The sequence below is a fragment of the Theobroma cacao genome, chromosome 6 (assembly GCF_053813885.1).
Source record: "Theobroma cacao isolate CCN51 chromosome 6, ASM5381388v1, whole genome shotgun sequence".
NCBI classification, from domain to species: domain Eukaryota; kingdom Viridiplantae; phylum Streptophyta; class Magnoliopsida; order Malvales; family Malvaceae; genus Theobroma; species Theobroma cacao.
Window position 1 is genome coordinate 27,073,684 of NC_142644.1, and position 16,744 is coordinate 27,090,427.

The 16,744-nt window shown below is 34.8% G+C and overlaps 1 protein-coding gene and 1 long non-coding RNA gene across 2 annotated transcripts; one reads left to right on the forward strand and one right to left on the reverse strand.

Moving 5' to 3' along the window:
• The first annotated feature begins 1,996 nt into the window (after window positions 1-1,996).
• Window positions 1,997-4,912, forward strand: LOC18596421 (uncharacterized). Its single transcript, XR_001928568.2, has 3 exons — window positions 1,997-2,772; window positions 4,451-4,646; window positions 4,744-4,912. It is a non-coding gene; the product is annotated as an uncharacterized LOC18596421 (long non-coding RNA).
• Window positions 4,913-9,124: 4,212 nt separating this feature from the next.
• Window positions 9,125-16,295, reverse strand: LOC18596422 (protein NARROW LEAF 1-like). Its single transcript, XM_018123577.2, is given in 8 exon segments — window positions 9,125-9,592; window positions 9,595-9,969; window positions 10,487-10,987; window positions 11,244-11,484; window positions 13,495-13,638; window positions 14,028-14,492; window positions 14,494-14,534; window positions 15,600-16,295. Coding segments are annotated over 8 exon segments (1,866 nt in total). The 5' UTR covers window positions 15,661-16,295; the 3' UTR covers window positions 9,125-9,554.
• Window positions 16,296-16,744: the final 449 nt, after the last annotated feature.

Below are 16,744 nucleotides of genomic sequence, written 5' to 3' on the forward strand. Positions count from 1 at the left end.
AAAAAAAAAAAAAAAACTTAAATCATAAACTAAAATTGACTTAGAGAGCAAACCAAAAGCCTTCATATGAAGAAATCCTAGAATATTTATCTGGGAAACAGGGGAAAAAATACAATAAAGAAAGAGATAAAAAGTAAAACCAAATATGTATTAATTTGATAATAAAAAAATAGACATGTGACAATTTGTGAGAGTTGGGACACAAAATTAATGGAGTGGGGAATGAAGAAAGAGGATTTGTATTCATATAACAACCAACTGAATTAGAACATGAAATTATTGATAAATTTTTTTATAGACAGCCAATAGACAATGATCAGTGACATCGTGTTTGTACATACATTTTGAGAAATCAATAATTTCGTGAATTTGCTCTTAAAATTTAAAGTAAAAAGAGTTAATATGTTTATTGCGTGATGGTAAATTTACGGCAATCTGAAAATTGTAAATTGATATTACTTATTGCCTTGTTTTATTTTTTTTCGTTTTTCAGCTTGGTGTGAAGTTTCAAGCTAAGGTGGAGAAGGATAAATCATGTAGTTGTTAGGTGAAATTGAGGACTTTAAACATGTAATGGTTTTTTTGTCTTTTGAAAGCTGCTTTTCGTAAATATGTACTGTTTAGGTGTGTTTATTGTGGCGAGTATGATCTTTATTTGATACCATAATAGAAATACCATCTTCGATTAAGAAAAAGAAAAAGCATAATGAAGAGAAAGCAACCCTGGTCTAGCTAGCAACTTCAGTAGGAGGAGGTGAAAGGGTCAATTTCTCTTAAATAATTAACTTTTATTCTTCTCTGCAAATTGATGATGATGATTAAGGGAGCTCTTCAAAATGGGGATGCATCATAATGTGAACAGAAACAGATAAACTGTGCGGAACAAAACATAAGGCGTCTGGAAACCCTATCTTCAAAGAAACATAAGCTAAATTATGAACACAAGTGGGACCAAAAATAATGAATTTTTATAAAAAAAAAAAAAAAAAAGCGAGAGAAAATCCTTACATGAAATTTGTAAAGGAGAAAAACCGTAATTAAGTCTAATATACAGCTTTATTGACAACCACCACATCACCTACCTTAATCAAATAAATTAGATTCAACACTTCGAGCTAAATTACAAAGCAAAACCATGTGACCCTATCCATTAACCAAAACTATTAAAAAGGTGTGGTCCTTCCCTTCCATTAGGGCTTTGTCTATATGTCATTGTTTGTCAACCATGGACACCCAAGACAGAAGAACCACCCAAAGCTAAAGACAAAAGGATGCCCCCTTCCCCTGATTCCACCAACCTGGCCAATTCATACCCTTCATATAAAATAATTAAAATGTATATTTATTGAAGGGACCAAAAGGTCACTAAGCACATGGCGACCGCCTTTATCTACAGCCGGCTTAATGTTATGTTGTTAGAAACTAAAAACAAGAAAAGATTTATCTTTGATTTTAGTAACATCTATATACAAAATAAAGGGCATTTTCTAAAGCGACAAAGCAAAACCATGCATGCTTTGAACCATCAATGCATGTCCAGCTTGTACCGTTGCTTCTTCTATGATGCAACCATCATATATGATATTTTTATATATTTCTATCGTGGCCCAATCATAACTAAACAACAGAGAGCCCTTTCTTTTACAAAAAAAAAAAAAAAAAGAAAAAAGAAAAAATAAAACAGAAGGAAGTGCTGCTGCTCAAGAGAGTCGTCAAAATTAATCACAACTTTGATTGGTTTAATGAATTGGGTAGGTAAATTGAATTATAACTCCACCAAGAAAAACGATAAGGACAAGTCAATACTTGCTAGTAATCACACGTTAATTAGGGTCAATACTGTTTGCTTTCCAAACAGACTTTAGAGTTGACCATTTCTTTGCATTCAGATTCAATAGTACAAAAAAACAACCCATTTTAATATGGATTATAAGCTCTGTTATTATAATTTGTTTAGAGGCCCTACTGGTCCCCTATCATCTTAATTTATTTGTGTTAGTCAGGTTAACCATAAAGAGAGAGAGAGAGGAGGAGAGGGGCAAGAAGTCAGTGTCAATAGCTGTATGGAAGGACCAAAGCCTCCATTAAATACCCCTCTATGACACAGTGCAAGAAGAAGGAGGAGGTGCATTAAATTATATAGATTGGAGAGGAGAGTCACGAGGGATTTGGTACCTAAAGACATGCATGTCTCGTGTACCTCCTTTGTCAAATCTTTTAGGTATATGGAAAACTTCTGCTTCTTTTCCTTGCTATATAGGGCTTGATAATTTTCCAGCAAAAGGCAAAAACCTTGTTCAACATTTTGGTTCCTTTCCTTCTTGTTTTTTCGGTATATATATATGTTGGTTTGAGAGGTTGAAGCTGCCAGCATGATCTGGTAATGAACCTGGCTATCACTCTTTTTTCTGTGTACTCTTTTGCCTCTTTAGTCTTTGTGTAGCTAGTTAAGCTATCTATATTGATGACAGACCGATAGTTGATAAGTAGATTTTATGACCAGTTTTAGTTCAAAATTCTGGAGTCCAGATGAGTTATTTCTGTGCTCAAAATGTTATCAGGACAAGGATATTGTCCATTTGTTAAAGGGGTTTTGAGTTTGCCAAGGGAATTTAGATGTCTTGATTAAGAACCCTGCTTGAACTCATAGATATGGTTCACCATCAGGTCATCTTGCAGCTTCAATCACTCACTCACCAACAAAAGAACTTTCTAGCTAGTCATGGATATTTAAGATTTTGCTCTCTCTCAAAAGTGAGACCTTCATTCCAGGTAATTCTTCTATGCTTGGCTCAAAAATTTTTTCAATTCTTGATGAATTTTTCCCTGATTGATTTGGTGAAATTGCAGTCTCTGAATGTTTGGTAATTTGTTAACCTAATCTTTATTTCTTTATTGCTTGCACGCATTACTCATACTTTTTGCAATTATGCACATACATAACTTCCACATGAAGCCACATGCACAAATCTGCCTGTCCCAGTCAAATTAATATGATAAACTTTCAGCTTTATCCCGGTGCCGGTTTAGACCTCTTACAAATAGCTCCCGGTGCCGGTTTAGACCTCTTATAAATAGCTGAAATTTGTCAAGGAAGATAATGTTTACTCTGAATCTCTCTTTCTCTCTCTCAGTTGCTTGTGTTGTTTGCATGCCTGTGTGTGCAAGTTTGTCTTGACTTCCCTGGTGGTATCCAGAATGAACAAGTAAAACAAAATCCCATTACACAAGAAAGACACGATAGCTAATCAGACAATGCACAGTGTTATAATATTGTGACAGTGGTGTATCAGCACATTAACAATTGCAACTACATATATTTATAATTTCAGTAATCTTATTTCTGATTCTTGAATTTTAATGCCCTTAATGACCACACTGTTTTCATACTGCTGGGGAAGTTGAACTTGAATTCAAATAGGAGACAAAAGTATAGGCGTGATTTGGTTGCGTCCTTGCCTCTACCAAATACTGTTAGGGACCAGTTCGCTGTTCATGACCCACCAATTTGAATACACTTTCTTTTCAGAAAAAAAAAAATATTGAAGACATTTTTATTTCAATGTAGTAGCAATAACTATTTCACCCAGAGATTCATTCTATATATGTATGTACAATAATGCATTGAACTTGCTGTATATATATATATGCCCTACCTCAGAAATAACGGCTTATTAATGTTTATTGGTGAGATACTAGTCATGGAATTTAAGATGAAACCCAATGAACTAGTTAGCATGTGAAATGGCTTGATTGTGTTTTTTACTTCCACTTTTTTTCTCTTTACTCAGGTTTAATAGAATGGACTCTTGTTCTATCATATAATAGTGCTTCTCTGTAATGGTGGTACTGTATGGAATTGTTTGATGATTAGACTTATCTCCATATGAAACAACCTATATTCATGTCTGAACAGCTTTTGGGAACATGATTAGCTAATTTAATATTGCTGACATTAATTGGGTGCCCCTCTTCTAAGTGTTTTTCATTATCAGTAACTTCAAAGAAACAGTTAAATACAATTATTTAGTTACTATCAGCAAAATTTATTTTACATACATATACACCTTCAACCATTTCAAGTTTTTGGGTTTTTCAGGCTATGTCAAGTTTGATACTTTGTTTGCATCTTGTTTCTTCTTGTCTCATTATTTCTGTTCGGCTTGGCGGAAATTACAAATAAAAGAAAAAAAAAATACCTTACACAAGCATTAATTGCCTTGAGTATCAACAACTCTTTTGCATAACTAATATGCTTCACAAGAAGTGGTGCTTCATCTCTGCATTATTTTGTTTTGTGTAAATGATCATGTCATGAGGAAACAAAAGAAACTCCAAAATCATTAATTTAATATTTGTGTATAAGATGATTTTATTGCTTTTTATAGGGTGTGAAAATTAACCTCTTCCTGTTCCTGAAAGACTTGAAAATGAAACTAACCTCTTGCAGCTTCAGTCAGTCACTAGCCAACAAAAGAAATATCTTAGAGTTGCTTCTTCACTTTCCAAATATATAACCAGATCAGGTAGCATACAGCAATTCCCCCTGAAATATGGTCATTCATATTGGACCTTAAAAGATGCAAAAGGGACTCAGAAATTTTCAGATTTTATGTATCTGTTTCAAAGAAGAATTAGCATGGAAGGTTGGTATCAATTCGAATAACTTTGGCATAAAAATGTTATTTACTCCAGCATTTAAGTTTTGAACCACTGATCTGTGACTGTGTTGCTTTTTCCCAGAACATCAGCACATGATCTTGGGACAGCAGTTGGTGGCATTTTAATTTGTGGATCGGCAAAAATTTTTATATGGATATACATTTTTTTTTTGAAAAGCTTTATAGAGATATACATGTCCCTGCATTTTTGTTCTTGATTTGTTTCATGAAAATTTATTCAAATTGAATCACTCAAAGTTTCCCTTTTTAGTGCCATTTCTTTTCTTGTGGGGGAGGGGCTCTCAGCTGCATTTGTTGTTATTTATGTAGCCTAGGACTGTATCCTTGTCATTCCATTGCATTTGGGAGTGGGAGAAAATAATTTGTTGTATATGTTAATAGAGTAGAATTCTGAATATTCTACATATATAAGTGACACTTATTGTAACAAAGTGTAGAGAGGATGCCTATGCAGCAATATCTGACTGCATTGATTGCTTCACATTAAAAAAAAAATTGGATATAACTACTGAAACCTGCACTTTAATTAGGGTTTATCTTCTAGATGGCTGCTACTACACTTTTAAGTCATCTTTAAAAAGAAAGATGGTTCTTAGGTTATACTTACAAGAGGCTAAGATAACGATTTAATTAGTTGGGAGTGCTTTGTGGAGTAATCAGATTCTGCAAATAACCCCATCCATTTAGTTTCTAGTGCGGACTACAACACAAACTTAAGGAACTCTATTTTGCATTTGTCATCTAATTTCTACTATCACAGAATGGTTTTTGAGTTTTTCCCTTTCAACTGCATAAGTTTTCAAATGAAGGTACATAATATGTGTAATAGGTTATAAACCTTTAAGTTAGTGGTTTTCCCCAGTTTTTACACACTCAGACACTTGCAGATATATAAAGGTTTAATGAGAATTGGGTTCGAAGATAGAGAAATATTCTATCAAGCAGTCTTATGTGATTCAACCAGATGACAAAAAGAGTGGTTTGATTTCCTCCAAATTCCATTGAAATATACGATTAGTCCATTTAGAAAAATGGGTGAGTTTCATCTGTATTCAAAAGAATGGTGGCAGGTTGTGAGAGGAAGAGCATTCATGACTCGTTGGCCTTTGATATATAAGCTGCTGCTTAGTTTGCTTAAGCTAGGAAAGCCAGACATCCTTCTTTTCTCATCTTCTCTATGAGATAATATTCAGCCATGTGCATATATCATTTCTTTCTTTTCCATCAGTTTCCTATTGTTTCTCCATATTCTATGGTTTAATCTCTCTCTAACTTTTTGATTTCTATGAAAAGGGCTGGCCGGCCGGCAGCTACTAGCAAAGGGTCGATGGAGACAGTTTTAATTTAGAATAAATGATTCCTTGTGATCTTGACTTTATTGGTAGGATGAAAGGTTAGAAGAGCCTCCACCCATTGAGGAAAAGACTTTTGAAAAGCCATTTTTATTTAATTTATTTAACAATGCTTATAACAATATCAATTCTGTTAGCCAACCCACTCTTGGTTTAGCTTCTTCTTCATGTTTTCTTCGATATATAAATCCTTGTCTATCAACTAGCTAATTTGACAGCACCAACCAAACATCCAGAATATGTATATATATAATTTCAATCTGATAGCAACTTTGAGGGCCGCCCGGCTGTGTATAATCAATTGGAAATTCCTAGAATTAGTCATTCAATATCTATGCATTCTCAGTTTTTGTGGTGTACTACATGAACATGAGGCTATGCCCATGATTGAGGATAGTATTTTATATCATGTTGGAGAATTAAAGGGGAGTTTGGTAAAGCTTCACCATCATATATATCATGTAATAAATCAGTTTTGCTTTCTTAGCAGAAACCTAGTTAAGATTGTTTTTTTTTAACCTTATTCCTTTTTCGAAAAGAAAGCTATGGTGAAGTGAACACTAGGTCAATCGTCAATTTAGTTTATGTTTATCCAAAAAGCCATGCTTACCTGTTTTTTCACCCCTTTTCGTTCAAATGTCTTGCAAATACTCATGGAATTAGTCATTATTTGGAAAAAGTGGAATTTTTTATTATTTTGAAATAGTGACTATAGTTAATGTGTAATAATGGCAATTTCTTACGACAGAATATTCATCAACCCTACGTCTATCTTCACTTTCCATCAGTATTCAACCATGGAACTTTTTCCATAGCACGACCAGGAAAATACTAGTATTAGGTTTGAACTTTGAACCAAGCAGTTGTACAAGACTTTCAACCTATGTTATTAATTAGAATTGAATAGACAAGGGGTGAGTCCCAAATTACCCACCAATGTTTTCTTGGATGTTAAGTAAATTATCAGCTTGGGTTATTCACAATTATCATGCACAGCACTTATAGGTTGACTTGTGGCTCACCTCCATAGATATGCATTGATGACCAAAAAACTATGTTAGTGGCAATATCATTACCAGTCTAAGGGGATTTTCAGAGGCATGCATGCATGACGATGGCATATATATATAAAGGGAGGTTACCAAAGGAGGTGAACCAATTAAAATGACAAGATTTTGACAGAGAACAGCTAGAATTCTTTTTTAAAATGTATTATATAATTTAAGCAGTGATAATTAATTAAATTTGAACTTTAATTAATTTATTTTTTTAAATAATTATAAAAACTTACCGTAAATAAACTTTTCGTATGTTTGTAATTTTTTTATGATATATAATTTAAGTTTTGATACTCTCAAATTATAAACATAATTAAGGTGTATATATAATATAATCAACAACTCTTTTAAATATATATATATATATATATATATATATATAATCAACAACTTCTTAATTATAATAGATTTTTAATTTTTTTATGATTAGTTAAATCCGGTCAAGGAACCAATCAAAGAGAGGTATTAAACCACCAGATGAATATAGAGGATTAGTCCAATAACTACATGCTGGGGTTGTTTTATCTGGAGACTAATCCATAACCATCAAGTCCTATATTTGCATGGTATGTCCCATTGATGAAAAAACATGCAAAGGAGACATAGTACCAAGCAATGGCATACAATCAGAGACAACCATTGACATAATCATTTTTCTTAAAGCTTTATATAATATAATAAAAGTTATTGATTTGTCTCTTCTCTCTCTCTTTAATCAAATTAGTCATGTCTATCAACTAACCAAGCTCACTTCATTATTGCCCAAATTAAAGCAAAAGAGTAGCTAGAACAGATCATAATTATCAAAATCTCATGGTACCCGATCTGTTGAAAGGATTGAATGGCTTAACCAACATGGCAACCACCATTAACAACCTCTGCCACTAATGACTGGTCGTTCCATCTTCTGTTACTCTGGTCTCTAGAGCTCATCATCCCTTTCAGACCACCGCATCAAACCTCGAACTCATCCTCCTCGCCTTTAGAAAAAGGTTGTTCCCTAAAAGCTTCACTCTATTTTACATCATTGAACTCCCATGGGATACGTTATATTGTCATGAAAGATTATGAACCAAATTAAAAAGAAAGAAAACAAGTGTTTTCATCATGATACGTGCATGATGACTTCTGGTGAAGTTAACAGCTTGTTTTCGAGAATCCGATGCCTTGATTTGCTAATAAATCGTACACCATCTCTGTAAATTGTGACAATTTTATATTGTAAATCTTGGCTATAACCATCAATACGAAGGTGATATGTCATGAGCTTCACATGGCTTGCAGCTTAATTTTCATTTTCCTTTTGGTAGGCCACCAGTTCTAAATTTAGTAATCTTACCGACATGGTTGTTATATGTAGTCAAGTCAATAAAATATATATGATGTGAAAATTCAATAATGCAATCTATCAGGTTATAGCTGGACCTACAAATTTATGACTAAAATATAAGTAAAAAATATATGTTGCACTAAATTAGTCGAATAAAGTGAGTTAAATATATAATTTGGGACAAAAAAGTTGGAGCAATAAAAAGATAAAATATATATATATATATATATATATATATATACATTCAATTCTACTGTTTTTAGCCTTTTATTACGGCAAATAAACTGTTTGAAAAAGAAAAAAATTTCTAGAGGAGCAAACTGTGAAACAGAACAACCTAGAAAACATGAAACCACGTCACATTCATGAATTGATTTCATTTGATTCACAACATGACTAAAAGATATTGGATTCTTTTGCCAAATCCAACAGCAAGGATAACTTTGATTTGGATTGGGGGTATGGAGAGGGGATTGGGACCGCAACAAGTCCCCTGGCCAATGAAGAAACCCCTGCGGATTGAATGAAAATGTCCCAGCTAATTGCCATATAGTGTTTGTTGTGTTCAATAAGAAAGATGGGTGGAGATGATTTTTTTACAATCAAGCAACGGTAGCAATGCAAATGCATTGATCTTTGAACAATTCCTGCAACATGGGGAATCCAATTACTATCAGGTTGTAGATTCATTAGCCACTGTGCTAGGCAAACTAACATTTTTTCCATGTTTCTAATTCTTGATAGCTGTTCTGTTCATACTCCCACTTTAGGAGTGCTTATGGTACACCAATTCAACAGAGTAACACGAATCAAAGAAATATTTAGCATAGGTACTTCCTAAGCATTTTTTCTACTAAGACCGTATAACCATATATGTAACCTACCATCGTAATGTAACCAAATGATTGGGGAAAAAATGACAATAATTTCCCCCAGGTGATGGGGGTGAACCTCAAACTCCTTTATGCAGTCCGACACTTAATACTTACAATTTTTTTCATTTTTATAATCACCAAGGCCCAGCAATTTGAAGCTACGAGAGAAATAGTTGTGTGACCTGGTTTTGACGAGATGATATCCCCCAAGCAATTTGCCTCTATTCCATTACTCTTTCACTTCCGACTCTCTGATGCTACGCAAGGAATCCGAATGTTTTCTTCTCTTTGGTTCAGGCTCACCTAACTGCAGTGAGACATAAATCTCCTCATCTGAGCCATTCCTTAATGCAGAAAGATTTCTAGATTCTGGGTTTTCCCGTTTGTTGTTATCATGAACTCGAGACGTTCCATTGAAACTTGGAATAAATTGATGTTCCAAGTTAGGAGCTGCTTTGACCCTATCTTCTGCTCGATACTCGTTATGCATGATTGGCAGTGTAACTCCTTGCTGGGACTCGCCTTCAGCCAAAACTTGCTGGATGTTCAAATTAATTGGCCCAAAGTTCTCTTCAATCTTATCTTTAGATAGAGTCTGGACCAGGGGAGATGACTCCACAACGGTAGAATCAATCCCTGCTGCAGAAACGTTTCTTTGATCTTGCACAGCAGCTATGTCAATAACAAAGACAAATAGAGTGTCAAAGCTGAAGTTAGAGACCAGATGCAGAAATATTAACCATTAAGGTAAAGAAAGGTCCTTTTTCCTACTTTCTTCCTTTCTCCATTTACACATAGTTTCACATGATAAATACTCTGCCTTCAAAATACTGCATTTTTGCGACTTCATAATCTAATCAAATAATCAGTGAAAGGAAATAAGTGCACCAATACTAAATTACCATTTGGCCAATATTGTCTAGTTATGCATATTATCATTCAGTGTGCGCTGTAAGCTATTTATTTCTTTCACCTTTATGGTATCTGGCATAGTACGGTAGTAGCCATTTCTATCAAATTATATAAGCCATTACAAATGAAACTTTCATTTCAACATGTACTTTGTTAGGCTCAAATCACAGTTTGCAGCATAATGTCAATTAACTGAATAATTATTCATAAGCACACTAAGAACCAACCAGTTAGCTACAAACTGGAAAGAAATACTGTTTGTCTTAGGAATACAAACCTTGAAGCCCTACATTGGTTGTGATGAGATCGAGTTCCAGAAGGTCCAGAAGACGCCCAAGATCAACTCCACTAGTCCAATTTTCTGGGGGTTGGCCAACTTTGAGTTTCAACCGACCCCTATTAGCAGTCCCACCCCAAATGATCCCAACAGGCCGTGGCTTCTCCCTATTCCGACCCGTTAATAGTACAAGGCTTCCACTATCACCCTCAAGGTCAAAAGTCTGCTGGTTCTCACCAACAACAAGAAAATCAGTAAAGAAACAGATCCCTTTCTCATCATTGTACTCTAAAGCATATGCCATTATTGTCCCAGTGGTCAAGCCAGAGCTTCTTCCCACTTTGACGACTTGCCTCCCAATGAGACTGCTAATTGGAGACTGCAAGTCTATGATATGAACATCACCAATCTCACCTACACCTTTTACAGTAGTAGTTACATTGTTCATGTTGAAATCTTCAGCAAAAGGAATAAAAGCTCCATCTGCTCGCACAAATGTTTCTGCAGGTGGACCAAACGGTAATGGGCATGTAAGGGAGTCAGGACGCAATAAAAAATCCAGTAGCACAAAGTTAAACATAATATGTGGATTCTGAAACCGTCTAAGTCTTGAACTGAAATTCAAATACTAGATACTAGCATCCTGATCTGAATTGTTCAATTTCTCACTTTTGTGCTTAAATTTTCTAATGCAATCATCAACAAATTTCCTACCAGAAGATGTGAAGGCAGACAACCAAATTTGGAACTGCATTACCTGGATTTATACCAGCAAAGATTCCATACCAAAGGACATCTGTAATAAATGAGGTTGCCCTCTCTACAGCACCAAGATACACTCCAGGTCCAAGGCTGGGTGGTAAAGGATGAAACATCTTCTGATTTGGGTAGTCCAAGTCAACTGCAACATGCCGATTTGTGAGGAAACCTACCTGCCGATTTCCTGTTCGACTTTTCACAATAGCACCCAGTGTTCCATATGTCTCTTGGCTGGCAACCTACATGTACCACGACCAAATGAGTGGCTTAAATGGTAATTATCAAGACAGTAAAGAGTTATATAAACAATTGTCATCAACAGTAATCAAGGTTCAGGGCAGAGTATGAGGGGGAAAAACTGAAAGACTATAGGACCATCAGAGCCAACCAACCAACAAATCATCCCCCCCCCCCTTTACTCACCTAGGGGTAAAACATAATCAATTAGTATTTATTTTTTCCTCAAAAGACACAAGTTACTCAAAGAGAAAGTCCTTTAACCATCATTATGACAAGAAAGGTCTTAATACTCTCCTAGAATGATTAGGAACAGAATTTGAGAATAAGCGGTAAGCATGATACAAATGAAAAGATACCCAGCAATTCTACAATGAAGAACTCAAGCTTGACATTATCAAAATGTCAGCACGTGTAGGATTGAGAGCACAATGATTGATTCAGTCACAACTGTATCATAAATAAATCATTAATAAAGCAAACCATATTCACTAATAATTGTAATAGCAAACTGTTTTTTTGTATAATCAAATTTCTAGCAAAATGTTGTCAGAAAAACTGAAAGTTATCCTTTCACATAGTGTATATTTATTATTAACTTCAATGTACAACATAACGCAAATAAATGATAGTTTAGATAATTATAGAGAACGTGCTCAAACGTTCACTAGAATTTTTAGGTGGAAGCAACAGAAGAAAGTGACTCATTATTTTAAAAGTGACCATTCTTTCCCCACTTGGTATTAGGACAGCAAGACAAAATGCCACAAATCAGAGTATGAGATTGCATTACCATGAAGTGGCAGAAAAAAAAATGAAAGTGTTGAACAGAATTCTCCATACTTGTATAATTAGTACCCAAATAATGTTGTGACTATGATGGTGGAGGTATGTGGATGACACAATTATCACTACATGATGCTCAAAGAGAATAATACTTATCAGGATGTCTTCTCAGCCCAAGAAGGAATGATGCAGGACAGAACTTCAGAAAAAGAACAAAAGAGGAATGCAATTTTATCATGCTACATTTCATGGTACTCCAACAGACTAGCAATCCTCTAGACTTATTGGGGAGACTACTTTTTGCAGTACTGTGCACACTATTGTCAAAAATAACAATCAGAATTTTATCTCTTTTTCCTTCTCCTTTATATTGTTATAAGCAGTTGAAAGTGGGGTTTCATTCTAACATTAGGATTTAAATTTTAAAAAAGGTTAATCTTTAGTCTGTAATAAATTACGTTAGGAGTATATTTTAGCAGAGTACTGTCTCTTAATTAGTAATAAAGAATTAGCCTGTGGCTTTTTCAAGTTCTTTCGTTATCTTATGAGTTACACGATTTACACCAGAAAGAGGTTTTTCCTCTCTTCCCTTAAAAATAAAAATCAAAGTGTTTGATAGCAAATTAAAGAATGCCACCATTTTATTGTGCCACCAACTGCATGAGTCAATTAGAAAATTCAATAGCCAGCAAAAAAAGAGCCAAGAATAGTACTACACAGTAAGTGTTCAACATTAACAGCACAATACATGTAGGTGCAATGCAAACATGAGAATAAAGAACGTGCATTGGAAATCTTAAAGGATCATGGTGAGTACAGCACCACCAGGACTGTCTAAAAATCTTGTCCCAGAAAAAAGAAAAAAAAAAAGAGTCCAGACAATCAAATTCCCCCATGGCAAGAAGATAGACTTGATATTTCTTGCTTACAAAATTTTAGAAGTAAAATGCTGTCAGCTACAGGGGAAAGGCAAAAACATTATGGTCAACATAATCCCCAAAACAAAAATACCATGCTGGCAAGCAGAATGTGACTGACACCAGATTTTACCAACCATAAGGTAACACTGTTAACCAAGCCAAAAACAAAGAAATAAAGATTTTAAGTTAGAATAACCCCACAAATACCGTTTTCATTTAACCTTTCACTGATCAATAGACTTTAGGTACCGCATGTCTAGGAATGCCCAAAAAACCAATTTGTACACACTTAATAAGAACAATTACCTGTGAACCAGAACCAATGATTGGATCACTTCCCCTCAAGCCATCTACAAGCTCAGTATATAATTGTTCCTTGGGGGTTGCTGCAGGTGCACCATAATATGAGAATTCCACAACATCTACATCACACCACACGCCTCCAGGCCCCTGACCCAATATTAAGAAAAATACATTTCAATTTTCAAAACAAAAGATAAGTCAATTAAGAAAGGTTAGTCATAAATTTAAAAATTTTTCTTGCTTAGATCCAATATGCTTGTTTAGAAACTTCTAAAACTTTGAATATCTCATAATTTTAAAAGAGTCAAATCTGGCATGAAATAGAAAACTTCTCAAGAATATTGTAGCATCATATTAGCAGCTATGGATGATTTCAAAACCAACAAATTTAATGTCAGGTTAGAACAAGAGCAGCCTTCCCCTCCGATCCCCCTCCCAAAAAAACTGGGAGATACCAAACAAGTAAAAATTAAGAACAAAAGAATCCATGGAGGTTGAGTAAAAGCAGTGAAGCCAGACGCATTAAACTTACTCACCTCAAGAGCAGCAGGTAGACATTGAAACTGGCTAAGCCATTGCCTATGAACTTTTCGAGCGACAAAGACGAGAATAGCTGGTATTTTTGTCAAGACACCCCGTCGAATACGGAATCCAATTGCTGTACCAAGACTAAACCTACGCAGTTTTTTACTATGGAATGCCCTAATAGTCATCAACTCAAGTAACGTGGTTGCTTGCTGCCCAGATGGCAACCGGCCAAGAGTTTCTGGCAACACCCCTTTCTGTAAGTTTCCAAAATAGTTTGCCCTATCTTCTGCAGCATCAATTAATCGACTTGAAGTAGGCCATGAGAAGTAGGCAGCATTGCTCTCAGAATGCTGAGCACCAGATGCAAAGGGTTGAAGAGGTGAAGGACTAGATGAAGGCAGATTAAAATGATTGCAGCAATTTCTTTCCAAGTCTAGAGCAGACTCCTCTGATTCTATTGATCCAGAGTGATGAAATCTTAAATCCAATCTGTTCCTCTCCATCTTTCAGCTCTCCTAACAATAATAATTCAATTTGTCTCACAACTCGACTTATATTTTAGTGATATAAAGCAAACCAAAGTAGAAGTCTGATCATTATCCTAGACAATACTCACTCATGATTACGTTCAACACTAAAGTTATAATGCCAAAAGAAGAAAAGGTTGAAAATAATTAAAATAGATAAACAAGTATAAGTGATACATACTAACTCTGTTAATTCCATAAAGGCTGATAAAATACGAGTGTAGCTAAATGGAAAACCAGAGTAACTGCAAATAGGAAAAGATCAAATCAAAAAAAGAGTTTCAAGAGCTGTGCACTCAAACCTCTTACATTGAGAGAATACTAATACAATACAAATCTATGAAATGTCAGTCGTAGCCAACAACTTATTAAACATGCATAGAACAGGTGACTATGAAATACATCAATAATCCACCCATAAAACACAAGTAGAAAGTAAAACAGGACATCATTATATTCAATGTCCTATGACCCTAGAGGAAAGAAAATTCTTCCAAGGGTATATTCACGAGTGAAAGCCAACCCAGATAAAACAATGATATCATCCTCTCCAAGCAGAAAGAGGCATACAAGAGTGAAAGAAAATAGGACCAATAGGATGATAGCTTAGATAGCTGTGGAAAGAGATAAACAACAATTAAATTAGATACCCTTCTATTGGAGAAGGTGAAAAAAGAAAGTGCTACAGAAATTGAAACATTTGAAAATGGGTATTTTAGGAGTTGAGTAATAATGGACTAATCAAACCAAGAAAGCAAAAAAAGCACCAATTCTACATATTAAATCCCCAAATAAATGTATATATATATATATAAAGAAGCTCAAAAGAAAAGATAAAATATTCGGACTAAATTTAGGAGCAAACACAGATAAAGATATGACCTTTATGAGAATCTTGAGCATATATTAAGCTAAAACTTACCTATAAACAATGGCGGAGCTGGGATGGAGGACTCAAAGAAAAGTAAAATATTCGGACTAAATTTAGGAGCAAACCCAGATAAAAATATGACCTTTATGAGAATCTTGAGCATATATTAAGCTAAAACTTACCTATAAACAATGGTGGAGCTGGGATGGAGGACTCAAAGTCAAGCCTTTTGGAGATTTTCATGCCCTAGTGGTTATTGCACATAACCTGCTAATCAACAAAAAGACCTTGAAAACTGTCACTCTGTTATTCTATTTGTATCTCTGTGCAAGAAAAAAGAGGCTCTAAATTTAGAAAGATTGAAGCTTTTTTGAGGAAAAGAAAGAAAGATGACTCCAATTTAGAGAGAGAGAGAGAGAGAGAGAGAAAAGGCCGCAAATATCAACTAGCGGATGCTGCTATATTGTATTATAGAAGAACTAGTTTTTTTTTTCCTTCGCAAACAGAACAACTATTTTAATAATGGGTCTTTAAAAAAAACCTGGAAGAAAAAAAAAAGGAAAAAGAGAAGCTCTTTTTTCTTGCTTTCTTGCATGCAGTCTTTTATCTTCTCTTTTTCTTTTCTTTTTGGTTGAATGGCATATAATGGTGGAAAAAAGAGTGCAAGCATGACAAGAGAAAAATATAATGCAGCAAGAAATGGGCAAAGGGTAAAATAATTTTTCCTAGACACTGATATTTAGTCTGGTGGGGAAATTTAGGGGCCCATCCATATTTGCTCCCCAAAAGTAGCACACTCTTCTCTCAAATAATTCAAAAATCCCACCTGTTGATTGAGGTGGGGTTTAGGGTTTTGATTTCTTTTTGTTTTTGCAAGAAATTTAGTACCAGTGTTTATATCTCCACTGTTAATTTTTAAACCCCAAGTAGAATTCTTATCTTGATTAAATTTTTTTCCTTTGTTGTTGATGGAGATACTTGAAAGATTTTTGAGGCTATCATTTAAAGGTGGATCACTATCAGATAGAAATTGATGTGGGGGCATAGAGGGACTAATTTGGGGGCAGAAGCCCTCAATATCCCTTTATATATCATTACCACCTTTACTTTCCTCCTTTTAATGGGTTTTATCTAAACAGTGAAATCTCCATTTCTCTCTCTGCCTTTTTGTTCTGTCTCCCCCTCCCCCTCTTTCTCTTTCTCTTTCTCATGTATGATGTGCTATTTTCCATTATTTTTCCCCTTCCATAGCCTATCTCAATAGTAGTTCTTTGCTAAAGAGAATTGCCTTTCTAGAAGTTAAAATCAAATCTCTCTCTCTCTCTCT